General features: G+C 39.1%; 1 protein-coding gene across 1 annotated transcript in view; it reads right to left on the reverse strand.

Annotated features, from left to right (window-relative positions):
- Positions 1 to 1,870: 1,870 nt before the first annotated feature.
- Positions 1,871 to 27,129, reverse strand: part of LOC132122149 (myocardin-related transcription factor B-like) — a 39,182-nt gene continuing 13,923 nt past the window's right edge. Inside the window, exons 3-16 of the mRNA XM_059532082.1 lie at positions 21,790 to 21,855; positions 20,473 to 20,528; positions 20,131 to 20,206; positions 18,984 to 19,145; positions 18,711 to 18,880; positions 18,461 to 18,595; positions 18,120 to 18,370; positions 17,457 to 17,625; positions 15,996 to 16,763; positions 15,793 to 15,912; positions 12,156 to 12,323; positions 11,954 to 12,070; positions 3,553 to 3,613; positions 1,871 to 3,053 (exon numbers count right to left, since the gene is read on the reverse strand). Of these exons, the coding sequence (XP_059388065.1) occupies positions 2,560 to 3,053; positions 3,553 to 3,613; positions 11,954 to 12,070; positions 12,156 to 12,323; positions 15,793 to 15,912; positions 15,996 to 16,763; positions 17,457 to 17,625; positions 18,120 to 18,370; positions 18,461 to 18,595; positions 18,711 to 18,880; positions 18,984 to 19,145; positions 20,131 to 20,206; positions 20,473 to 20,528; positions 21,790 to 21,855 (2,813 nt within the window). The 3' untranslated portion in view covers positions 1,871 to 2,559. The remainder of the gene's footprint in view (positions 3,054 to 3,552; positions 3,614 to 11,953; positions 12,071 to 12,155; positions 12,324 to 15,792; positions 15,913 to 15,995; positions 16,764 to 17,456; positions 17,626 to 18,119; positions 18,371 to 18,460; positions 18,596 to 18,710; positions 18,881 to 18,983; positions 19,146 to 20,130; positions 20,207 to 20,472; positions 20,529 to 21,789; positions 21,856 to 27,129) is intronic.

Below are 27,129 nucleotides of genomic sequence, written 5' to 3' on the forward strand. Positions count from 1 at the left end.
TAGATTACATCTGGGGAGAAAAGAAAGGATCTGATGTTCAGAACATGGTAACTACAGTAATTATCAAAGTGGGAAGAGATGCACCCTGTTTGGCCAGGGGTGTTTTTACACCACAGACAAGGTTTGAGAAGGAAAAAATCCGAGGGCGTGGTTGAATAAAAAATTTTTGACATTATTTATAACAATTACCTCAACTTAGCACCAGCAAGCTTGTTAGCTAGACAGTTAGCATCAGCTAACAATATTTACTTATTTTCAGTACGGTTATGAATAAACATTCATGTCTGTCTACTCGTCTAGTTAATCCAAACGTTACTGTTGATAAACAATATAAAAACAGACGTCACATAGGGATGTTAGCATTTTAATAAAACTGTTAACATTACGGCAGCGGGGAATTTGAACGTGCATGAGTTATTGTATTTAATCTGTGTAATTTTAATGTTTGTTTTTTAATTTATTTATTTATTTACCTAAAATTGATGTCTGCACTCGAGTATTTCAGTGGGCTTAAATAGATCACTCTTTACAACGGATTTAGTTCCCAAACAACTGACAATTTTGACCTAAATATGATTTTCAGTTACAATAATTAATCCAAAATTTCGACATTAGTAACTTACTTTTAGCAACGTCAGACGCACGCGCGCTCACAAGATCTCCCAGTTCTTACTTCTGTAGACTCGCACTAAACGGTTCATTTGAATCAGTGGTCGACTCCAGAACAGCTGCAATCCATAGACAGTAGGCTGCAATCGGATCATCCTAATTCATAAACAAATCGTTTGGTGCGATTTGCGATCCGATTTAAGTTTATTTTGAAAAGACTCAGTTCTGATGAATCAAACACCGCTTCTGCCTGTCGGAGCACGTGATAAATTATAGGGAGTAACGATATGTTTTATGAAATGTAGTGAAGTTAAAAGTACGATTTTATGCTTTGGAATGTAGTGAAGTAAAAGTAAAAGTTACTCAAAATAAAACTACTCCAGTAAAGTACGGATACTTGAAAAATTTACTTAAGTACAGTAACGAAGTAAAGCTACTTCGTTACTGTCCACCACTGCACTGAAGTGACGAACAATCACACACAGACACACAACTCACATACACATAGACGAGGGGTCGGACATACAAGGAGTCAGACAAAATAGGTTTTCTTTTTGCTTTTTTCTTTTCTTTTTTTTTATACAAAGATTTGTTCTCATAGATTATTTACATAAACTTTGATAGTTTTATTTCAGACCATTTCACAACGGTATAGTTGAACTGATCGCCTTTTAATCAAAATTGGGATGTTTTTCGGCTGAAACTGAGAGCTGATTGAGGACAACTGAACTGAGACAAAATGTCCATGTGTCCAGTACCAAAAAAAATGTACTTGTCTGCAATTCTCAGATGCAAATCAAACCAAAGGCTCTTTCCAACCTCATCTAAGATCAGCCATTTACGTTTACCGGAATTTTGCAATTGCAGCCACTTTATAAAACATGAAGCAATTCCTCTGGTCAAGGAGTCAAACAATATCATAAAAAGGCAGATTTGCTAAAAAATATATAAGTGATATGTTAATTTGATCTTCTGCATCAAACTATACTACCATTTAAAAGTTAAGAGTCTGTAAGATTATTATTATTATTATAAAGTAGTCTTTTATGCTCACTAGGCATTGTGTAAATTTATGTAATAAAAAAGTAAATCTGTGAAACATTTCTGCAATATACAATAACAGTTTTCTACTTCAATATATTTTAGAAAGGAAATTATTCCCAAGCTGAATTTTCAGCCACCATTACTCCAGTTTTCAGTGTCACATGATCCTTCAGAAATGTTCTGCTTAATATTTTTTATGGAAATTAAGTTTTTTTTTATTTCATGTTTTTCATATTATTCATATTTTAGGATGAATAGAAACATATAAACATATTTTGTGACATTATATATGTCAATTTTGATCACATAATTATATCTTTGCTAATTAACACTACATTTCTGTTATAAAAAATCTTACTGACCCCAAACTTTTGAGTGGCAGTGTATATGCAGACCGCAGGCTGTTACTGCAGTCAGTGCTGAAAAAGGGCTGACTACCAGGTTCTCATCCTCCACACAGACACTCATGATCATGGACAGGACCGCTAATGGCGTCATTGCTCAAGGCTCAATTTTCAATTTTGTGCGAACAAAGTGAACTCTACTGTGATGCCACATCATTTGGAACCGATAGCTTACCCTTCCTTAAAACTAGCTGAGAGGATATTTATAGCCTGACTGCAACCAATCTTATGTCAATGGCAAATGAATAAAAACAAAACAAAACAGCAATACAGGAGAATTCAATTTGCAGCTCCCTCTCAGAATAGCACAGCAAAGAGAGCCCTTGCCAGCATTACCCACAAGGCTCTTGTGTCTTTTCTGATCAAAAGGTGAATGAGAACAGATGGTGATTAGAACCAGCATAAGTGAAGTCTAGTCACATAAAGCTGCCAGACGTGAACTGCTGCCACACAGACGATCCCTACTTCCCCACAGACAGGCGGCTTGTTGAAGCGATTCCTGTCAGTCCCAGTGCAGCTGCAGATCATGAGCGTCCAGGAATTCAGAGGTGATGCCCAATGGATTGAGTCCGCCGATGGGCCCAGGCATAGTGATATCCAGCCACTCCATGTTGTCCAGGCCAGTGTCTTGGAGACTAAAGGACAGGGCAGAGGAGGAAGGTGCAGGTGGGTTGGTGAAACCCAGCTCTGAAGCGTCCATTGGGGAGTTTGCCTGCACCAGTATCTGGTTTTGAAGCTCCTCCAGCAGGCCCAAAGTCCTCTTCTCCGGCTCTGTGTCCCCAATGAGCGTGCCCTCTAGCAGAGCATCCAACTGGCTGTCAGAGTCCAGGGAGGCCAGACTGGGCATGGGTTCCACCGTGAGCGCTGGCGGGGGTGCCATCTGCACCTGGGCGGGTGGACGGGACAGGGCAGTGCTGATAGGCAGGGTGGTGATGCTGACCGTGACAGGCAACATCTTAGACACAGATGGGTCCTGTTGACTAAAGGGAGTGATCTCTGCACAAAATAATAGGGGGTGGTAAAAGAAATTAAAAAGTAACAACATTAAAAAAGTAGTAAAAATACATATTCTCCATCAAACTACACAAAAAGTTCAAACATTTAGGGTTAAGACTTTATAGGAGTCTTTTACTCCAGTCTTCAGTCTCACAGGTTCCTTCAGTAATCATTCCATTATGCTTATTAATAAATGAATATCGTTATTCACATTTCTGGAACACCAAGTTCAAGAAACCCGAACAACAGTAAAAAGAAAATCTTACTGACGGAAAACTTTTGAACGGTAGAGTATGCCATTGAATCGAGCAGATGCCAGGCTGTTACCGCAGTCAGCACTGGAAAAGGGGATTCTGGGAAATGTAGCCAGGATAAGCCTGACATTCTCAGCCTCCACACAGACACTCACGATTATCAAGTGTGAAAAAAATCATCTGTATTTGGATTTCTAGTTTATGAACGTGATCTATTGCAGTCTGCAACAAAATGACAAACTCACCTCCACTTTCTATTAAAATGTCAAAGAGATCATCCATCTGTTGACTCGTTGCTGTGGGAATCTGCAAACCGACAAAAAATAAAAATGACTTTTCAGTTCAAGGACAGCACTGAAGAAAAGGCCAATGAGTAGGAGAAATAATTACAGTCAACCTAACTGTAACTAAAATAACTACAGTCATCACAAAGGACAAGGACTACTTCTGGTTAACTGCAAACAAAGAGACAGTTTTCATGAAATAAAAAGTACTTATATAGCAACTAAAAAAAAAATTATTTGGAGAAAACAAAAAATGTCATACAATAAAATAGTGGTATTGTATATTGACTTTTTTGTGACAGGTATCAGAAAGCATTTATTGTATATTAAAATACTAATATCGATTGATAGTGAACTCATTTCATTTTTCTTTTTTATGGGGGAATTAATGGGGGAGATAATACTATGAGACCAATATAGATATTTTTGTATGTACTATGTAAGTATGTAATAACTAAAATGTCAGTCTTCTTATGGCATCAGAGGATTTGGAATATAGGGTCAGTCCATCTTAAGTTGTCTATTTTTGTTTCCTAATATTTTAAGTGGTTACCTTTATGTACTAGTACTGCAAAACACAGAGTTTTTTTTCTTATTAGTTTAACTCCAGCAGCCATCTCTGTGGTCTAGATAACTTTATATCCAGTCCCAGAGATAAACCAACATGAAAATGAGTGGTATTTTTTAAAACGAATTCTGTGGTATTTTTAGGCAAATTCTCACCTCCATAGACACACACACAAACTCACTCACACAAAAGATAAGTCTCAAACTTGAATTGTTCTCCATGAACATTATACTTATATCGGTACCCCCTGAAGAAGGTTTAGGACTGAGAATCAAACCCTTTTCTAATGTAAACTGACCTTAAAAGTGGAACTTTGAGAAATTTGAAGTGTAAGGAAAAAGAATGTGCTAAATGTTTTGAAACACTAATGTAGAGGTAGGCTAATCACTAAAAACAAAAATGAAACCCTTTGACATTTAGGATCACACCATTTTGATTAGTACAATCGGCAAATTGTGATAAACTGCTAAATTTAAATACACTTTGGCACTTCAGAAACTTGTTTAGCGCTTGTCCTATTATCACAACTGTTCAGTGTTTTCAACCATGTTTATTTTAGGTTTCAGACATTACAAGTACAAAAAAAAAACCTTTAAACATAAACAATTGTCATTCACTGTAATTTGACACATTTTAATTATGTAATTGTGTAGTTAACTAAAATGTATTCTTCCAGTTCACTGGCCACTTACATTCATGTCTTTCAAGAGAACTGGATGAATTTACCTTTTGTAAATTTGTCAGAATCTGATTCTACACGTTGCAATCTAAATTAATGACTTAGTTGGAATATTTTATACATATTGTGTAAAAGAGTTAAAAAATAGTCAAGCAACCACTTGAGATGGACTGACATATTGTGCATGAGTCACATGGAATACTGCACATAATTGGTGCATTTTTGGAGATTGGTAGTATAGATCACCATCCCCATTCCATGTATGATTAACACAGAGGCTCATTGCTTAAGATCTCATTTTGTGTATGAGCCATATTCATTTGGTATTGTATGTAGTTTTGTCCTGTGCCACTAGTGGGCTGGATGTGTTTTGTGGCCTGGCTGATCTCAGGTCAGCCAGGTATGTCATTTAACTCAGAGGAAACCCAGACAGAGGTGTTGCTGATTTGGGAAGCAAACAGTTTTCGTCTGTGCTTTTGTGGCTTGCCTTGATAGTGAAGAATACGGTTTGTTTTTTTGGTTACATGTATTATGAGTTAAAATATTGCCGCTGTATGATATGGAGGAAAATAAATTTGCTAGATAATAGTAACATTACTGAACTCTCCGTTGGTATTATGTGAGGTCGCAAGGGCACACGTCTAAACTTAATCCGTTTTATTAGCAACCAGTACTAGACATGTTTAGGACTTAGTCAGTACAATTAGGTCGAAAACTGCTTCAGCTTGGTTAATCGTTACTCGTGAGGACCTGTTATATTGTGATTAACGCTGTTCGTTTGGAAACCACGGATGTGAGGTGGGCAAATGTTTGGAGTTGCCGATTGCTGAAAGGAGCTGTATGTTGAATTTTAATGACTTTTTTGTGGGTACAAAAAAATGGTTGTATGACACTAAAGCTTGTTCAGTTACTAAAGTGGATGATGATCATGATGATTTGCCGGGTCAAATTGTAATTCAAACTGTTGATGTCAATGCTGTAAATGGAAATGATGCCAGCAATGGAAGAAGTGCTGCTGGTGGAAAGAATGAGGAAGAGGATGATCAGATTCAACCTCAAGACAGCATTTCAAATGTGCAGTCAAGGCACCATGGATCAAGTAGCAGATCCTCCAGTAGCAGATCTTCCACTTCTTCAGTCAGACGCATGGCGAAGGCGGAACAGGCCGTGCTCTTGGCTCGAGCTGCTGCCTTAAAGGATAAGCATGCATTGGAGGAGCAGGAGCTCATCTTGAGGAGAAAAAAGGAGCAGCTTGAGCTGGACATTGAGATAGCTGCCTCTTCTGCTAAGCTATAAGGGTGGTAGCAGCGTCCATTCAAGGCGATCTGATGGAATGGCTTTCTATATTGGAGAGGGGGCTAGATCTGAGCTCCCACCCACCTCTCTCAATCCACAGGCCTCAATATTTGTTCCTCTGCCCTCACAGCAACATGTATCTCTACCACTACAAAGCAATGCTTCACCATTAGCCACGCCAACTATCTGGCCGAAACCAACTGTCATTCAAGGCTCTCAACCTTCTCAGTTACAATCAAATACAACTTTAAGTCAAAGCTTTCAACCCACTCTAGACCAACAAGTATTTCAACCCCTGCAAGACCAACATCAGACAACAGGTCTCTACAATTTGCTGGAACAACAGAATGACATAACAGCTCTCCTTGTTAAAATGCAAAAGTTACATTTGGTGCCGAGCCAAGAAAATCCAATTTATGATGGAGATCCTCTAAGGTTCAACACATTTATAAAGGCATTTGAACATTGCGTGGAAGCAAACACCAGCTGTAAAGGAGACTGTTTGTACTATCTTGAGCAATTTACTAGGGGACAGCCAAGGGATATTGTGCGCAGCTGCCTTCATTTGACTGCAGATAAAGGATTTGCTGTTGCTAAAAAATTGCTCAAGGAGCACTTTGGAAATGAGTTTAAGACAACAGAGGCCTACATGAAGAAGGTCACAGGATGGCCAAGTATCAACTTTGGACTTTTCCTACGTGAGTGTTCCAACGCTATGGATAATCTTCATTACTTGGAGGAACTTAACATGCCAGCAAACATAAAGAGTCTGAGTCAGAAGCTTCCGTATAAACTCAGAGACAAGTGGAGAGCAAAGGCATACTGGAGAAAACTGGTCGAAGAGCATGATTTTCAGATATTGTGGAGTACACTGAGCGCTAGGTCAGAATCACTTCAGATCCAGTCTTTGGTGACATACAGGACACGTCACCTGTTTTTAAAGGAGCTATAAAAGTAAGTAAGTCACAGGTGAAACCTCAGCTGGGAAGAAACAGCTTTGCAACACAGGTGGTCATTGAGGATGGATACAGCAAACCAGATAGTAACAAGAAGGAAAAGGCTCAGAACAAAGTGACATCCTTTACCAAGAATGATTCTATTTCCTGTCTGTATTGTGCTGCTGGTAATCATGTTTTGGAACAATGTTTTAAACTGGGAAATAAGACACACAGGGAGAAACTGGACTATCTAAAGGAGAAAGGTTTGTGTTTTAGTTGTTTGTGCACAGGACACTTGAGTAAGAATTGCACCCCTGTGTTTTGCACATAGGAGAGAAGGAAAGGGTTATTCAAAAGGTTCAGAAAGATGGCGAGCAGAAAGTTACTGAGCAGTCAAATACTTCTGACAGCTATACAGCATCCTCTGCTTGTTGTCTTACAGGGGCGGGCCACTGCAATGGAATTCTTCCCATTTTGCCCATTAAGGTAAAGTGCTTAAAGGGAAACAAGGTTATTGAAACCTATGCTTTTCTGGACCCAGGGAGTACAGGAACTTTCTGCACCAGGAAGCTCATTGACAAGTTGAACATGGAAGGACGCAAATGCAAGATTCATATTCGCACCTTGGGCCATAATAACGCAGTAGAAAGCTCCATTGTTGATGGTTTGGAAATTTCTGGATTTTTTGGTGAGTGCTTCTATCCACTTCCCAAAGTGTGTACCCAGAAAGAGATGCCTGTCTCCACAGCCAACATAATCAGTGAAAGGGAGCTGAGAAAATGGCCTTATTTAGAGGATGTAAAAATTCCCCATATAAATGCTGACGTTGACCTGTTAATTGGCACAAACATCTCCAAGTTGATGGAGCCTTGGGAGGTGATTAACAGTTGTGAAGGTGAAGGACCCTACGCAACCAGAACCCTACTGGGATGGGTAATAAATGGTCCGTTACGGGGATGTAGTGACTGTGGAAGTGACCACCCTTCAGTTTGTGCCAACAGAATTGCCATGGACAGAATTGAAGAACTGTTAACTAGCCAGTACATCTACGACTTCAATGAGCAAGCTTCTGCAGAACAGGAAGAAATGTCAAGGGAAGAAAATAAGTTTGTGGAGATAGTGGAAAGCTCTGCTCTGATTCAAAATGGACACTACACGTTTCAAATGCCTTTCAAAGGGAAAGATGTTTCGATGCCAAACAACCTTGGTGTTGCCATGCAACGTGTTCGTGGTCTAAAAGGGAGACCTCAGAAAGACACAGGCTTTCATGAAGAGTACAACAACTTTCTTGTTGATGTCATTAGCAATGGCTATGCCGAAGAAATGCTGAAGCATCAGTTGGAAAAGCCAACAGGGAAGGTGTGGTAGATCCCGCACCACGGCGTGTACCATCCACGGAAAGGAAAGCTACGAGTGGTGTTTGACTGTGGAGCAGAGTACGAAGGGATCTCACATAACAGTCAGTTCTTACAAGGACCGAACCTCACTAGCTTGTTGGTTGGAGTTCTTATGAGGTTTACACAGGAACAGGTGGCCATAATGGCGTACATAAAGGCTATGTTCCACCAGGTTAGGGTGGCAGAGAAACACCGGGACTACTTAAGATTCTTATGGTGGCCTCAAGGTAACCTGGAGCAAGGTCTTGTAGAGCATCGCATGACTGTCCATTTATCTGGAGCTGTTTCATCACCCAGTGTCACCTGCCTTGCTCTTAGAAAAACTGCTGAAGACAATCAGGCCAACTTTCCAACAGAAGTGATTGAAACGGTCAACCGAAACTTCTATATGGATGACTTACTGAAGAGTCTACCCTATGAAGAAGATGCAGTCACCATGGTTAAGAACCTTATAACCATTTGCGGCAGAGGAGGGTTTACCCTCACTCAATGGATTAGTAATAGTCGAAAAGTACTGCAAAGCCTCCCAGAGGATCTCAAGTCCAAGAACCTGTATGAGCTTGATCTGGACAGGGATATGCTGCCGTTGGACAGAGCTTTGGGTTTGCAGTGGTGTATCGAGACAGATACTTTCAAATTCAAGCTGAAAATCCAGGAGAAGCCGGCAACCAAACGAGGCATGCTATCCATCATCAGTACTCCCTGCCAAGCTGCTGTTGCAGGGGTTATGCAGGACGTAGTGTGATTGGGATGATCCAATACCTCCAGCTTTCCAGGAGAAGTGGAACAAATGGCTGACAGATCTTGAAAAGGTGGCATATTTCAAAGTCCACAGATGTGTGAAGCCTGCAGGATTTGGGAGGACTATCAGTGTCCAATTGTATCACTTCGCCGATGCGAGCAAGAACTGCTATGGTACGGCTACTTACCTGAGGATGTAGAACATGTATGAGAGGGTTCATGTTACTTTCTCATTTGGCAAAGCCTGAGTGGCCTCCCTAAAGACTGTCACCATTCCCCGTTTAGAGCTCACCGCTGCCATTGTTGCAGTACGAGTGGACAAGATGCTTCAATCGGAGCTCCAGTTTCCACTAAAGAAGACTTGCTTTTGGACTGATAGCACATCAGTTCTTAAGTATATAAAGAATGAAGACCGAAGATTTCAAACCTTTGTAACAAACAGGGTAACCACCATCAGGGACAACACGGAAATTGAGCAGTGGAGATATGTTCCCACAATCCCTGAACCCTGCGGACGATGCTTCACGTGGATTGAAGGCAGAAGATCTTGTAAAGCAAAGATGGATTGAAGGCCCGGAATTCCTACGGGAACCTGGAGAAAAGTGGCCAACATTTCCTGGGGATACAAGTGTCACTGCCGACGAAGTAAAAAGATGTCTGACGGTCAATGCGATACTTGTTGACACCAATGCCACATTGCAACTGATGACCCATTTCTCTGATTGGCAAAGATTGAAAGTTGCAGCTGTGTGGCTCATTAAGGTGAAAGGAACTCTGCTCAACCTGAAAGAAAAAAGAAAAGAGTTGTAGAAAGAAACCACCAGTGCTATTGGAGCAGCAAGGTTGGATGTCCAAAAGGAGATGCAAGCTTTCTCAAGATTTCTTGGGAATCAGAAGGTGTCTCTGGAAGATCTCTTGGAGGCTGAGACCTCCATAATTGCTTTTTGCCAGCAAGAGAGATTCCCTACTGAATTTGCTGCACTAACCTCTGGCAAGCCACAAGTGACGAGAAGTAGCAGCATCCTCAAATTGGATCCGGTTCTAAAAGGAGGACTTCTACAAGTTGGGGGACTGCTGAAAAAGGCAGCAATCCCTGAGGACATTAAACACCCCCTCATCTTGTCGAAGGACCAACATATCTCCGATCTTATCCTTCGTCATGTCCATTTACAGCTTGGACATGGAGGTAGAAATCATGTGCTTTCCGCTACAAGGAGAAAATACTGGATCACAAGTGGACCTACTGCAGGAAGGAAGATCATATCAAGATCCCTCATTTGTAAGCTCCATGGTGGAAAAACTGGTGAGCAAAAAATGGCAGACTTGCCAGAAGAGAGAGTGGTTCCTGATTTACCGCCATTTACTAACATTGGTGTAGATTACTTTGGGCCAGTTGACGTGAAAAGAGGGCGTAGCATCGTGAAAAGATATGGAGTAGTATTCACTTGCATGGCGAGCAGGGCTGTGCACCTGGAAGTGGCCTATTCTCTTGACACAGACTCATGCATCAATGCTTTGCGAAGGTTCATCTGTCGAAGAGGACAAGTCTCGCATTTGAGATCTGACAATGGCACCAACTTTGTGGGTGCAGAAAGGGAGCTGCGAGAAGCCTTATGTTACGGATGATCAGGAAGATCTTGTGCTCTGTGCTCCTTCAGCAAACCTTGGATGACGAAAGGTTCCATACCGTGCTCTGTGAGGCTGAAGCTATGCTTAACGATCGCCCCATCACAGGACTGTCAGAGGATCCCAACGATCTTGAGGCGTTGATGCAAAACCATCTGCTACTCCTTAAAGGAAAACCAGTTTTCCCACCAGGACTGTTCGACAAAAGGGATGTTTACGCAAGAAGAAGGTGGAAACAAGCCCAGTACATCTCTAATCTCTTTTGGAAGAGGTGGATCCGCGATTACTTACCGCTTTTACAGGAGCATCAAAAATGTAACCAGGAGAAGAGGAATTTTGTTCCTGGAGACCTGGTCATGGTTGCGGACTCCACAGCACCACGTGGGTCATGGATGCTAGGAAAAGTCTTGGAAACTTTCCCTGATAAGAGAGGTCTGGTACGTGTGGTTCGTTTGAAAACCAGGACAAACATCATTGAACAACCCATAACTAAAATATGCTTGCTTAATGAAGCTAAAGAGTAATTGGTTCCCAATCATATAAGCTATATTTTGGTATTTATGGATCTTTTTGAATTTGGTGTAATTGCTCTGGCAGATGCAATTAGGAGCTGGAGTGTATGAGCCATATTCATTTGGTATTGTATGTAGTTTTGTCCTGTGCCACTAGTGGGCTGGATGTGTTTTGTGGCCTGGCTGATCTCAGGTCAGCCAGGTATGTCATTTAACTCAGAGGAAACCCAGACACAGGTGTTGCTGATTTGGGAAGCAAACAGTTTTCAACTGTGCTTTTGTGGCTTGCCTTGATAGTGAAGAATACTGTTTGTTGTTTTGGTTACATTTATTATGAGTTAAGATATTGCCACTGTATGATATATGAATGAAAATAAATTTGCTAGATAATAGTAACATTACTGAACTCTCCGTTGGTATTATGTGAGGTCGCAAGGGCACACGTCTAAACTTAATCTGTTTTATTAGCAACCAGTACTAGACTTCGTTTAGGACTTAGTCAGTACAAAAGGGATTGGAAAAACATAGGAAAGAAAAAAATTTTTGGTGAGGTAAAAATTGGCAACTTCTGAAACAACCCACTGCTAAGCCCAGAAAATCATCACCTCTGAGACGGCAGCATTCTGTAGGCTGCGAGTCTGTTTGACGGCTTCCTCATAGCGGGGTGGTTCTCTGTTTTTGGGCATCCGGTTGAAAACTGGGGACTGCTGGATGAAGGATGTCTGGGGATAAAAAACTCAGTGAGCACTCAACTCAAAACAGAACTCAACACTAAAAAAAACTCTGAATAAACATAGGATGTTCTACTTTGTTTAGTGGCCCATTGATAAGAGTTGATGGGACGGGGGACGTCTGAGGTGAGATCCTGTTATCTGAGGAGCTGCTGAGAAAGTACTGAGGTTTCTCCAGTCCTGCTGGGTTCTCAATGGTACCATGCTGAAAATCTAAACTCTCGGTGGTCCCCAGAGACAGGGTCTGTGTGAAGAGTAAACCAATAGGCCATGAGCATCCAGAAACACCAACTAGCATCATAGACAGCATTTGTGTTTGTGTTATGATCATTCTGCTTGGTATGAGAACAAGTCTTTTCAGGTCACACTGGCAAGGGTCCACCAGGCATGGCCGTCGTTGAAAATGTTATCAGCTCATCACAACCAATGAGCTCTAGTTACACAAGTCATCCAGGACTCAGGCCAGGCTTGTTCACTATGCCAAAGTAATGGCCATCTAGCTGGGAAACCTTAGCATGGTGCCCTGCTGCCAGGAAAGGCCAATTACAGTAGAGTGAAAGCCTAGAAAAAAATGAGACCAGCAGCTACCATCCATCTCATTGATGAATGTCTCTGCTGGACAGACAAAACTAGATGATCCCAGAGCTCACAGATTATTTTCACTTGTTCTGATTGCTCCTGCTGGCACTCATCCTGTTCTTACTCAGATTCCACAGTCATTCAATACTCTGTAAAAAAAAAAAAAACTCTACAGTGTGGATAAAAGTGATATGCCTGTCTGACATTTGGTCATCGTGAAAACATCAATGACAACTTTGTCTGCTAAATTTTTTATAGTAAGCAGTTAGACAAAATTCCGCCACTGAAAAAAAAAAAAAAAGGTAATGCATCCTTTTCACGGATGCATTATTTGTATTTTTTAAATGGGAATGCAAAAAATATATCTATGGTACTCTCTCATTCTCTGCTCTTCAAGTAAACCCTACTATGATGGCTTCCGCTGCTGAAAAAACCTGGAATTTTAAAAAAGGTCCTTTGCATATCTCACAATACTGAATTCCCTACAGGAGGCCTTTATACATCCCCTAAAGTCGTGTGAGGCACATTTTATTACAGATATGCGCACTTTATTTCACGTCTTCTGGACTGTTGACAAATAGCACCCGCTTGTCCCCATTTTAAGTCTTGGAGGGGCCAGCTCAAGAATTTTTTTTATATAACTCCAATTGGATTCGTCTGAAAGAAGAAAAGTCATATACACCTAGGCAGAGGTGGGTAGTAACGAGTTACATTTACTTCGTTACATTTACTTGAGTAATTTTTTGGGGTAACTAATACTTTTCGGAGTATATTTAAAGATGGGTACTTTATACTCTTACTTGAGTAAATTTTGGGGGGAAAATCTGTACTTTTACTTCGTTACTGTGGGCGACGCTCCTCTCGTTACTTTATCTTAATGCAATAAATGTTATAACTGCTTCAGTTTATTCCAAACGCGCCGTCTACTTTTCTCTGGGCAATGAGCGATGCCCATTCGCGAATGATTCATTCTTTTGAGTCAATTCTGTTCAAAGGCTTGATCAAACCAATTGGCAAACGAGTGAATTGGTTCATGAATCAGTTTGATTGAGTCGTTCAGTTCCCTGCCGCACGCGCTGAGCGTCTGAAGTGGTTCACTCGGAGTTGTAACGTTTAACATCAGCAGCGTTGAAAACGTGGCTGGAACTGCATTGAATTGAAAGCAGATTTGCAAAGGCTATTATTTGCTAGCGATGGAGATCCTTATTAGATGAACACCGCGTGTGCTGTCTACTGTTAAAACAGGTAATAACTTGGGTCAGGAACGTGCACACAAAGGGGGCTTGAGCACCTGCCCTTTTTATTCCTGGAGAGAAAGTGCCCTTTTTTCTGGGATGCTTTTTTTTATTTTTTGAAAAATAATATATATTTCTGTTTGCACACAGCTTCCCTATCAAACAAATATATTTATTGAAATATAGTATCTAAATATCAGGTCAGGAGTTCTGAAGCGCTCCCTCTCCCTCTCCCCCGATTGTTAAACCCGATTGTATTGCTTCCGCTAAAGAAAATAGTCCGCTCCGTCTCTAGGGTTAGAATCCTGTGAGTCCATAGCAACGCTTCTACATTGGAATTCAACCAAGCCATGTAATAAAATAAGTTAATAAAATAAGCATATATCACCACCAGATGATATGCTTTAGTTATTTTGTTTATCCTATTTACCTGCATTTCCCTGTCAATTAGATGCAAATGTGCGCATTTTAACTAGACGCCTAATTTGCATACAGAACGTCCCCAGTTATTGACTTACATCAAGAGTCTTTCCCCCTGAAATTTAGAAATCTAAATTGGTGAATTTAGAAGAAATCTACAGATGCAAACAGATGGAGGATACACTCTAAAAAATGTAGTAAATCTGAGTAACTGCATCTGGTTCATTAATAAATAAAACTGAGTAGAAATAAGTTAACATTAAACTTTAAAAATAACAATATTTATAAATTAACTATTTAAGTAATTTAACTTTTTTTATTTCCTCGAAACCTTTATAAAATAGTATTCCATACCACCACAAATACATACATGACATTGGCTTTTATTGAATTTTTACTCAATTATTTTGGTAAGTTTAATTTTAAAGTGTTATGTATTCTGATAACACCAAAATAATTAAAACGATGTAGTGCCTTGTGCAAAAATAAACAAATTATTAGTAAAACACGCCCCTCTGTTTGATGCAGTTATTTAGGTTATTCTAAATATGAAGAGTTCAGATGAAAAACCCTCTAAGTGCCATCTGAAATTTCCGTCAATAATGATCATTTTTATCAAGCTTATATGTTTATGTTCACTTATTTCACATTACTGGCAATGAAAATTACCTATTAATTATCATTTAAATTACTGAACTTAAATACGAGCTTGAAAAAAAAAAGCTCATAAGAAAATTTCAGATGGCACTTAGAGGCTTTTGCATCTGTTTGAGGAAGATAAAATTATAAATTAGAGTAAAGGCTGATGAAATATATACATTTATACACACACACATACATTACATACATTTTATCTATGTATCTAAATAAAAATAGGCTCAGTATATATGACCCAAAGTAACTAGTAACTAACTACTTGAGTAGATTTTTTATCCGATACTCTTTTACTCTTACTCAAGTAACTATTCAAGACTAGTACTTTTACTTTTACTTGAGTAAATATTTCTAGAAGTACTTTTACTTTTACTTGAGTACAGTTTTTGGGTACTCTACCCACCTCTGCACCTAGGATGCCACAAGGGTGAGTACATCACAGGCTAATTTTCATTTTTGGGTGAACTAACCCTTTAATTAGGGCTATGCAAAAAATTGAATGCCGTTTTTAATGCGCATCTCGTCAGTAAAGCCGCTCCTGTTATTTAGTAGTAAATCGCCAGCATGTGCTTTCAGATGAAGTGGCATTTACTGCACAGAGCTGTAGTTCACTGACAAGCTACACAAAATCATGTTATAAATCGTGGGCGATTTTTTTTGTCTAACATGCTGATTTGTTTGGTGATGGACCAATTCTTAGTATTATCAATACATGATTAAATATTATACAAAATATGTATATTCTACTACAAAATATTTATGAAATTATACTTGTTAAATTATATAGTATACGGCAACATATTTGTATTTGGTTACATGACTGACCTGAACTATGTGGTTGTGACGGAGCAGCTGTTGAGATGTAGGACTCTCTGCTTTGGTGGGCTGTATTTGGGGGATCTGAATTATACCTGGCACTGATGGAGAAACAGCCTGCAAAACTGGCTACAAAAAGACATTAAGATTAAATATATGTATTGACAAGTATTTACTGCACCTAACACATATATACACAAGTTTTGTGTTACCTGTAGTTTGACATTAGTGTTGGGCAGCTGGATGGTAGTGGTATTATTTGCCAGGGGCACTGGAAGAAGGATCTGAGTGCCCCCATGCGGAGTGGTTAGAAGAGTCTGGGGGTGTCCTATGACCTGTTGGACTCCTTGTTGGCTGAAAATGTACTGACGGAGATGAGAAGTTGTCACCTGGTTGGGATGGGGCTCCTCAAGCTTCAATAGCGTTGGCGTAGTGTGTGGACTCAGTGTGTAGTTAGGAGGGACAGTGTTTTCTGTTTTGACAGATGCCAACATAGTGGCTGGACTGGAAGTATTTTCTGCAGGTAGAACAACCGGTCCACACCTTTTTTCCACCTCTAGCTGCATCTTCAGTTCTTCGACCAGCTTCTGCTCCTGCTCCAGTTTACGTAGCAGTTCCTCAATTTGTCGCTCCTTTTCGTGTAGTCTCCGGTCCTGTTCCCCGGGAACAGGAGCTGCCGTTACTAAACTACGGTTTTGGCCCACTGCTTGTCCCTCCATGGATGCGTCGTCTGAAGAACCAGGAGACACAGGTGGAGTGGAGCTCAGATTTTCAGAGGGCTGTTGGATGGGAGATAGGGTTGTAGTGGTGCTGGACACCTCCATAGGTGTGCTGCAGGGCTGTATGTTAGGTCCTGTGCAGTTGTTAGGTGAAGTCAAGGCATCGTTTTCTTGAAAAGGCTTAAGCCGTTCAATTAGGTCTGTTTTTGTTCCAGACACTGGAAGACCACGTAATTTTAACTCAATTTTCAGCTCTGCCACCTGCCAGAATAAATCCATTATTAATGAAATTACAAACCCTAGAAATATTAGATCCATAGCGAAAGCGATTTGTGGGTTACCACATATTTCACCATACAAACAGCTACAAATCATCTGGATTCTACGACATTTAATAATTAAGATGCATATCTTTATTGGCAACAAACCATATGAACCAAATTTTAAATAATGGAAAAGTCTTATTTATTTATTTGTATTTAGTATACACAACCGTATTAAAGTTTGAAATTGAAAAGTTAACATCAAGGATGTATTAAATTAATCAAAAGTGACAAAAAAGACATTTATAATGTAAAAAGTTTCCATTTAAAATATATGCTTATATTGTTTTGAACATTCTATTTATCAAAGAATACTGAAATAAATGTTATCATGATTTGTACAAAACAATTAAGCTGTTATCTGTTTTCAACACTGTTTGTGAACACTGAATCATATTATATTACAATATATAACTGCTTTGCCATCACAGGAATAAATAACAATGCAAAACATAACTTATTGTGTAACAATATATATTACTTTTTATTGTATTTTTTAAATAAATCCAGCCTTGATGAATAAAATACATTTATTTCTAAAAACATAAAAAAATTCTACCAACTCCAAACTTTTGAACAGTCATGTATCTATTATTGCTAAAAAAATTCGGTGAAAAAAAAAAGAACCTACCTTCATCTCCTCCAGACTGGCAGGTAGTATGCCTGCCTTGCGATTGGAAAGGGTGCTGTTGGGCCGTACAGGTGTTGCTTTAGGCAGAGACACCACAATAGAGGCAGGAAGGCTGCTGGTGCTGCTTATAGCCACTGTGGTACTGCTGTTTTGGCCTTCTATCACTTGCCTGGTGAGTAGGGAAGCAGATGGGAATAAAGGGAAGAAACAACACTTAACATCACGGAAGAAACAATTCTCAATAAATAAACACCATCGAACAATGCAGAGGCAGAAAACAACGACAGCTAAAATAAATCTTGCAAAAGAGTTGGAAAAGGAAGCAGAGCAATAACCTCTTAGACTTTCATGCCATTAATGAATATCACTAAACGGATTTGTTATTGGAAAATAGGTAATGGTCCTGATGGCCACCGGCAACAATAATAGCATTTCAGACATTTTCCACCTAAAACCATTCATATGCAAGCATTATACTAATGGCTGACAAAATACAACTAGCTTCAAAAGCGAAAGATGACCTTTACCAAATTAGGCAAAACAAAGGCCAAATGGTTTGCATCCACCAAACTCAACAATAGGATTGGTAAAGCAGTACATACCAAAAACATCAGGGTCTGATACACAGATAACAAACACACAGATTCGGACCTCCGTGCTTACTTGAGAGGTGCAGGAAGGATGGTCTGGTAGTTGTAGTGCTGCTGTTGCTGTTGGCTCAGGATCTGTAGCTGCAAAAATAGCTGCTGTTGTTGTAATAAACGAGCGTATGAGGAGTCCATCGGGGCTTGGCTGGGTTCTTGTTTCTGGTCTGGGGGAATGTATTGATGATATTTTAACTTTTTCACACGTGGCTTGGCCTCTTTACTCTTCTTACTGCGGCTCCTGTCCCCAGGTAACTTAGCCTGACTTTGCTGTAAATTGAATAGAGATTTCCCATTATGCATTAAATCTAATCAAGGGAATTTCATCATTTTTTGTTGTTTCTTCAGTTCTTTACTGACCTTTACAAGGGTGGGCCCAGACTTCACAGGGGCCACGGTGACTAGCTGTGGAATGGGTGCTGGAGGGCTAACTGATTGCTCATTGGTGGAAAAAGGCTTGAGGAAATCTGTTGTGGTGGTCACTGCAGGAAAGTGCTTTGAAAAACAACACATGATGAATCTCAGGTGTTCTGCAAAACCTAAGTGACTAAAGTCTGTTTTTTTTTTTTGTTGTTTTTTTGCACCATGAGCTCTGAGGTGGAAAGAATACCTGTAAGAAATTATTAGGCAATGGTGAGGACTCTTCAATGGCCCGGATCTCCCCAGGTGAGGCTGCAGAACCCTGGGACTCATGACTTGCTGGCTGCTCAGGTGAAAACGCATCTCCACTGTCCTCATCAGCTGGTTCTTCTAGAGTTCTAGGGTACTGCATCTGACCATCTACCCAATTAAAACAAATGACAATGTATCATACTTCATTCAATGTAAGCGCCATGTGTATATTTACCCCAGTTTAACAAATAAATATAGTTTGCATTTTCACCAATGATGGCCTCCTTGACGCTGGAGTCCACAGGCAGGATGTTCTTCTCCACAAGCTCCATGGGGCCGGGGCGTTGAGCGATCTTCTCATTTAGGTCATCAGCCAATCGAGCTCTCTTCAATTTCAGCTGAGTGGCCTGCAGAGAAGGCTCCGCCACGGTCTCTGCAAACCCACCAAAAACCAGAACAGCAATCATTTCAACCCACACTCCTACTGAATCACCACAACAATCACACAGAGGTCAACTCAATCACAGAAGTAAATAATGCACAAGTACAGCATCTGGATGACTCTTTTGAACATTAATTATTCTTGGTTTTTAATTATGCTGACTGGTTAAACTGCCACTGCTGAACTAACTTGATAGCATAGTTTGGTAAAACTATTCAGATATAAACATTGATCATCGTACATGCATCAGCATATATTGCATATTAGATATGGTAAACATATGTTCAACCATACTTGATTTTCTATGCTTAAACCATCAGTTATTTAGACAACATATAAACCTGACTGGTATGGTTGAGTTTCCATTCACCATATTTGTTGTACTCTATGTATATGTGCGTTGATCAATGTTTATATGTGAATAAAAGCCTAAATTAAATTGGTTCATCATGTAAAAATGATCATATCTCTTCAGGAGACGGAATAATCTGTGCATATTATATGGATTGCTTTTAGGTCTCTGATTTTTCTGATCATCTGATGTGAAGTTTTGGTGGAATGACCTTTCAATGGATGGACAGAAATCTTTCAGGCTTTTTTTCTTAAAAAAAAAAATCTTCATTTCTGTTTTGAAGGTAAATTAATGTTTCATGGGTTTGGAATGGGGATCCATTTTTTGGAAAGTTGTCCCTAAGTTGTCCTTACAGTCGAACAAATGGCTCTCATGTGTCAGTTGTTTTAATAAAAGATGAGTTGAAACAACATTAACAGAGAGGAAATGTAAAGTAAAATGGATCAGAAGTTACTCCTAAATGATTCAGAGCTCAAAATCAAACTGAATAAATTGTCTTGGATTTGGAATCGAAAAATAAAAACCTGTATCGATGCCCATTTCTACTAATAAGATTTGAGAGCTATAGCTACAGTAGATTAAAAAAACTTTTCCCAGCATTACATATCATGAATGGAGGATTACCTTGTAAGATGTGCATGCGGACCAACTCGGCCCTTTCTGGACGGCTGCGTATTTTGTGCTTTAGGAAATTTTCAGTCTACAGAGAGAAAGGGTACAGAGTTTCAGAAAACTAAATCCATCTGTAATTCAGGGATCAGAAAGTAACCATCATAATGATATCCGCTGTGCTTTGCAAATAATAAACACATTTACAGGAGGTTTAAGCTATTAAATCAGATGAGAGGTTCAGATGTGTCCCATTATAGAGAGTTGGACAACCCTGAAGAGGTTTCAGGAAGGATAAGGGAGCCCAGATGGCTGAGGAAAGTGCACGAGGTCTGGGGCTTGGTGCCCTGCTCTTACCCTGGCTCTCTCAAGGCTGCGGATCTGTTCATGGAAAGCTGCAGGGCTCTTCAAGGCTGTAAAGTCACACACACACACACACAAGCAGAGCATCAGTCTCATGAGGACACAAGGCCATTACCCCACACTTCAAACACACACGGCTCTTTCATCTCCTGCAGTCTTTCTAAATGCTGTAGCGCTTGGTCTCACATATTACTCAGAGCGGAGATAGTGGGCGCACACAGACTACACGGTGCCCTTCAGGACCAGACAGCTACCTCTTAATCCCAGCAGAATCTATGCCTGATATTACACTGAGCTATGAGACAGCATGCAGTGTAATCCCATCAATCAGCTCAGACATGGCCAGGAGGAAGAAAAAAAAATGTACCTTTATGTAAGTATGAGAGATCTCACGCACTACTTGGTTGAACGGAAAAGTGGTTATGAGCAATAACAGAATGAGCGGTGGTGAGGCGAGAGGTGAGCTTTTGGAAAAAAAATACCATGTGCATTGGTCACCTATGCCTGGCTGTGAACTATGCTGAAGAGCGAGAATAAACAACTGATTCAAAAGCAGATGTGGTACAGAAACCACAGCACCAACTGATTTCTTAAACGCACCGTAAAAAAGGAAGGTTTACATGACAACACAAAGGATGTTACACTACCATTCAGTAGTTTTGTTGGGAAAAGTTGAATTTTTTTGATGAAAAAAAACAACAACAACAAAACAACAGTTAAAACAATATCAATGTGAAATGATTAGAATTCAAAATGGTTTTATTTTAAAGGTTCTATTTTAATATATTTTTATTTTAGGATGTAATTTATTCCTGTGATGGAACAGCTTTGAACAGTAGTGCAAAATATGATTAAGATTTTTAAATGTTGTGACGTCATTTTTTACATTCACAACAGAACATTTATTTCTCTTTAAATATATTACAGAGCCCTGTAAAGTCAACATGACATTTATTCCAGCCTATTCTTTTTGTGCATGATTTATTGGTTAGTTATTCAAAACATAAAAAAAAAAGTTTTTGTAATCGTATCTTTTTTTATTTGGTCGCTCTTACTTTTTAACCCCTCCCTTTCAGTCGGTACATAGTTCCACTTTTCACAATCCAATTAATTCATGATGGATAAAATACATTTTATAGACATATTTTTAGATTATGAAGGAAAAATGGGTCACAAAATGTCATTTCATGACTAAAACATATTTACATATTTAGTTAACTAGCAGTTTTCATACAAGAGTAAATATGGGATCTTCCTCTCGTTCATATGCTGGTGCACACAGCAGTATTAGATGGCAGGGGCTGTACTCACGTGGCATGATGCCCTGATCAACGAGCTGCTCGCGGGTGCGTCTCTGCTGGAGCCTCAGCTGGAGAACTGGTGGAGGGAAGCAAGAGCAGTGTTACATTCTTGACCCAACCTCTAGATCAGGCTTGTCAACACTACACACAGAATGGAACTTTTCCACCTGATTAACACACCTACACACACACACACACAAACACGCAACAAAAGGAAATCTAACCTTTAGCACAACCGAAATCACACACATTTCCTCTCTAGAATTACATAAGAGCCATCATTCAAAAAAAAAAACTAGACGTTCTTCCTGCTACCAAAACAACAGGCTCTTGAACGACCCTTTTGAAGCGTGCTGTTTGGAAGACTTCCTGGGAAAATTCTCTTCAAATTTTTCTTTGCCTTCTTGGCTGAGCCTCCCGGATTTACTTGGCTGATTATAAAAACAGCTCAAATTGGTCAGAAAGACAACATGATTAACGTCTGACATTTATCAAGAATCATGAGCTCTGTAAACTGGCAATTTAAAAATCTATGAAAGCAAGTTCAACACACAGCTGCATGTCACACAAGCCAATATCTGCACGAGGTTGATTATTAAAGAATTTTGTTGTTAATGCTCAACATGGCACTAAAAATCATCCACATACATTTTATGCATACTAATAAAACATTTACTAAGTCTGCCAGTGTCAAATGCAATGATTTTTTTGTACATGCTTGAATGCAGGAACAGAAAGGTTTAATCTGACTAAAAACTGAGTCAGTTTACTGTTAACAAGTTCAGCTGAGGTTGAGCAAACGAAACTCTGAAGGGTGCTGGGTGCACATGATTGGCATTTTATTGTTTTCACTATGAATCTGTGCACTTAAAACTGAAGTGTGCAATTTCTGCACCACTTGTGGCACTGAAGAGAACTATATGAACAGTTATTACTGATAATTATAAATACTTTAGAAAAACTGGGAAAGTATTTTACAATGCAAATAGGACATCAGCTCTGAGAAGAGGAATGAATGCACGATGAAGGAGATAATAATGGGGCCTCTTCTACAGTATAACAGATGCATTCCTGGTGCCCTGACTACACATGACTCTACATTGACCTTGACCCTAATCAGGTTAATGTTTTACTTGGGGCACAGAAGAAAAAAATCTTTTAGGTCTACTTGATTGCACAACATAACATTGCAGCTTTCTAGCCTGGGTTATTCCACATGATGAGTAAAACATCTTCCATCATCTTGGTGACAATCAAGACAATATATCTCACTTTCTCACATATAACACTTTCACATCCTTTCAAAGTTTTGAGAATCAGAGTCTGTTCAAACATGGCAGACACGCTGAATTAGTGGCTTCAAAACAGCTATGAGGATCAGAGAATTATATAATAACAGTTTATATAATTGTATTATTGTTACACATTAAAAAAGTTTGGGGTCAGTAAGATTTACGTTTTTTTTCTTAAATTGACACAAAGTATAAAAATATTGATCATGTTACAAAAGCTTTCTATTTTGAATAGCCTAAATAGTGTTTATTATTATTTCTTCTTTCTATTAAAATAATATAATGCAAAATAAATGCATCAGTTTCAGAAAATATATATTATGCAGCACTGTTTTCCATGTAAAAAAAAAAAAAAAACCCTTCTGAGACTGAAAATGTAGCTTTGAAATCACAGGAATCAATTATATTTTATTATATATAAAAATAGAACGTTATTTCAAATTTGCTAATATTTTTGATCAAATAAAAGCAAGCTGATCAAGCATAAGAGAGTTCTTTCAACAACATTAAAAAATCTTACAGACCCCAAACTTCTGAACAAAAGTGTAACAATTATTATTATTAAAAATAATTATACTGACATTGATGCCTTTAGTGTGGCTAATCAGTGAGCTGTTCTTTACCTGTTTGCAAAGCCACAGACATTCAGATGGATATCTTTGGCTGTAGCATCACCTCTAATGCTGTTTTGAGCATCTCCAGTAAAGTTTTAATTATCTCTCAAGTTTTTGCATTCTGTTCCATTCAGCAACACATCTTCTATAAACCACTCCTTATGAAAGGCATCCAATTAAACTCAGGTGAAACTGAAACCAGCCAAATTATAAAGGACTTCATTAAGACCTATTAACTAACTAGCCAATTTTGAAAACAAGTAACTTTATGCATCGATATCATGCCAATCTATGCTGTGCCTTTTTTTTTGCTGGAAATGCTATTATCTTTAACAATCACTGACCTTCCTGTTGTGCATCTAATGGACAATCTCAACCATTTGCAGCAGATTACCTTGATTATCCAGAGAGTAATGCACATAGCTCTCTAATGAAAAGCCAATCAATAGTAACTTTCAGTCTTCAAATGCTGTCATGCAAATTTCCATTTAACCTAAGCCTGGCAAACAAAGCTTGAGGCAGCCAGTAAAATCTATTCAAAATAATCAAAACCTATATCCACTCAGCGATAGAATGATATCCACCTTTCAGAGCCGAGCAGCAAGCTGCAGAACCTGGTATGAAGTTTCCTCTGCAGATGCTGTGAGTCTCCAGTCCTAAGCAGGCCATGCCGTCTGCCCGTCCTGCCTCACGTTCACAGTACCTTAAAGTGGGCTCCTGACAGCACCAGAGCTTTGTGAAAAAAGCACAAGGACCACGTTCTTCAGGGCTCTTCATTCACTGTTAAAAAGTTAAACTGGGACTCCCTCGGAGGAGACAACATCTCTGCTCCACCAGCAGAAGGAGAGGAGGGAGCAGAAAGTCCAGACCGACCATCATTAACCCCTCCTTGCCATTGGAAGTACAATTCTAGATCATTAAAAAGTGCTCCTTTTTATAGTTTAGAAGAGCGATGAACGTTCTCTGTATGGACAAGTGCATTATGAATGCTTTATTTTTGAAATCTGAGCAGAAAAAACATAAAATAGCTCGCAGTTGAAATAACCCTCCTCTCCATCAACACAGTTAACATCTTGTTTGACAGACAGCCAGAGGATGAGTAACTGACACGGGCCATGCTCTGCCAAAGTCGTTTACATTTCCACTCACTGTGACGGTGTGACCTCAGCATAGCTAGAGACCTAGAGGAGCAGCCCTCACAGAACTGTGAGCCACCGCATGCAGACAGCGCTGTCCTGTGACCTCTCACATGTCAATCAAAAGACTGCACCCAAACTAAGAGGCAAAGAAATGTCAGGATTGTGGAGGCTGCTTCTGTGCGTCAAGACCGAATGGAAAAAGAGCTTCTCTTTTTCGGCGCATACAGAAATGAAACGTTATTTAATCATCTGGAAATAGAGGCTAAACTAATCAGCGAAAAGAGAGAGCCAAAATTAAATAGCTGAATTTATGCAGGCTGTGATTACAACTGGGCAAACGAATACCATTCCAGAACATGGGTAAATTTGAAATCTCACAATAAATTCACCAAAAATGGGAAAAAAAGAAAAGAATCTGACGGTGAACATTTAGCTGAGAGGGACATCTAAGTCAGATATTTTGTTAAAGGACAAACAACTTAGTACCAATCTGTACTTTTTAGACCGTCTCAGAAGCCAGCCGTTTCTCACATCAGATGTGTCAAGTATAAACTGGGCTTGTCTCAACTGCAGGTTAACTATCTTTGCCGGCTGAATTTTATATTAACATTATTGCAAAAAAAAACACTTGACTATTTTTTCTACTCTACTGTTTAAATGTTTGTGGCCAGCAAAAGTTATTTATTTATTGGAAAGAAATACTTTTATTCAGCAAGGTTGTATTCAATTTATCAAAGGTGACAGTTAAGACATTTATTATTTTACAAAAGATTTATATTTTAAATAAATGCTACTCTTTTGAACTTTCTATTCATAAAAGAAGCCTGAAACTGTATTCAAAATTTTTTTTTAATTAGGAACAAACATTTTTTTGAGCATTAATTTATTAGATTAGAATGATTTCTGAAAGATTATGTGACTTTTTATATATCAAAATAGATAATATTTCACAGTAGGGCTGAATGATTAAACGTATTTTCATCTTTTTTCATCCACCTTATGATTAATTAAAAATAATCGTCACGATATTAGCCAGCTCGTTATTTATTCTGAAACAATCTTGCATTGCTTACAAGTCTTCACTAGCGTTCATGCTTGTGGTTGCCAGATGTGAAGAGCTTTAAGCCCCAAAACAGACCTTTTCTCCTTTAAGGATACACTTTCTGCCTGATGTTTTATTTAATTTGTGCAATCTGGCAACCCTGTGCATGCTCACTGATGGCGGAACAAGCGCTGATGATGATGATGATATGAAAACATACAAATTTAGTGATCTTTCCGATATTCTGGTTACATGAAAGTGACATATAGACAATGTGGTTTTTTTTTTTTCACAAGCCATTTGTACGGTTTGTGTTACCAAATGTGCCATGATTAAACTTTCACTGAGTTTCAATAATGGATCTAGTGTTTGAGGAATAAATGCGATTTTTCTACCTGTGACAATACAATGGGGAAAAATTTACATAAATTGGAATTGTTGGAATTTATATTAAGAGTCTAATAATCTACCGCATATTTGAAGATGTCTGTAAGCAAAAAAATTATGAATGAATGAATAAGAACTGCGGTCTTTTACAGTGATTCAAATATGCTGTGGAGAATCACAGAAAAAGAACAAGTTCAAGAACATTGTTGCGTCATATCTCAAGCAACGAATAAACACAGCTAACTTGGAGAATGCAGGGAAAAGTCTTCTCGTGTCCGCCCTAGACCCTCGGCACAAACATCTCAGGTTCCTCGATGAAAACATGAGAGAAGTAAAAAAAAAAATTTTTTTGAACATTATCAGAGCATTTTCATTATCAGAGTGGTGGGGATGCAGCCGCCATCACCAACGATGAAGAGGATCTGGCTCGTCGGAAAAGGCTGAGCCAGTTCTTCACAAAACTTAGTCTCTTAGCACACCGTTATTTGTGTGTCCCGGCAACGTCTGTGCCGTCAGAGCATGTTTTCTTCGCAGCCGCCCTTATTGTTAACAGACTAAGGAGCCGGCTTTACCATGTTGACATGCCTGTGTTCCTTAACAAGAACATGTAAAACAAAAAAGAAAAAAAAAAGAAAAAAAGATTTGCTGACAGTTTAAAAGTTTCCAAGTTAAATGTAGGCTACGTTCTGTACAATAGCCTAATTGCTGCAGGCTGCTTTATGTACGTTTTTTCTTTGTTCACTTTTTTTTTTGCTTTTAATCTGTACTTTTTTGTTTGTTTGCACACATTGTTAAAGATTTTCAGCTACAAAACACGATGTAGCGTAATGTTCAAGCAAATTGTGTATTCAAAAGCTTGTTCAAAAATGACGGAAA

The sequence above is a fragment of the Carassius carassius genome, chromosome 40, assembly GCF_963082965.1.
Source record: "Carassius carassius chromosome 40, fCarCar2.1, whole genome shotgun sequence".
Lineage (NCBI taxonomy): Eukaryota > Metazoa > Chordata > Actinopteri > Cypriniformes > Cyprinidae > Carassius > Carassius carassius.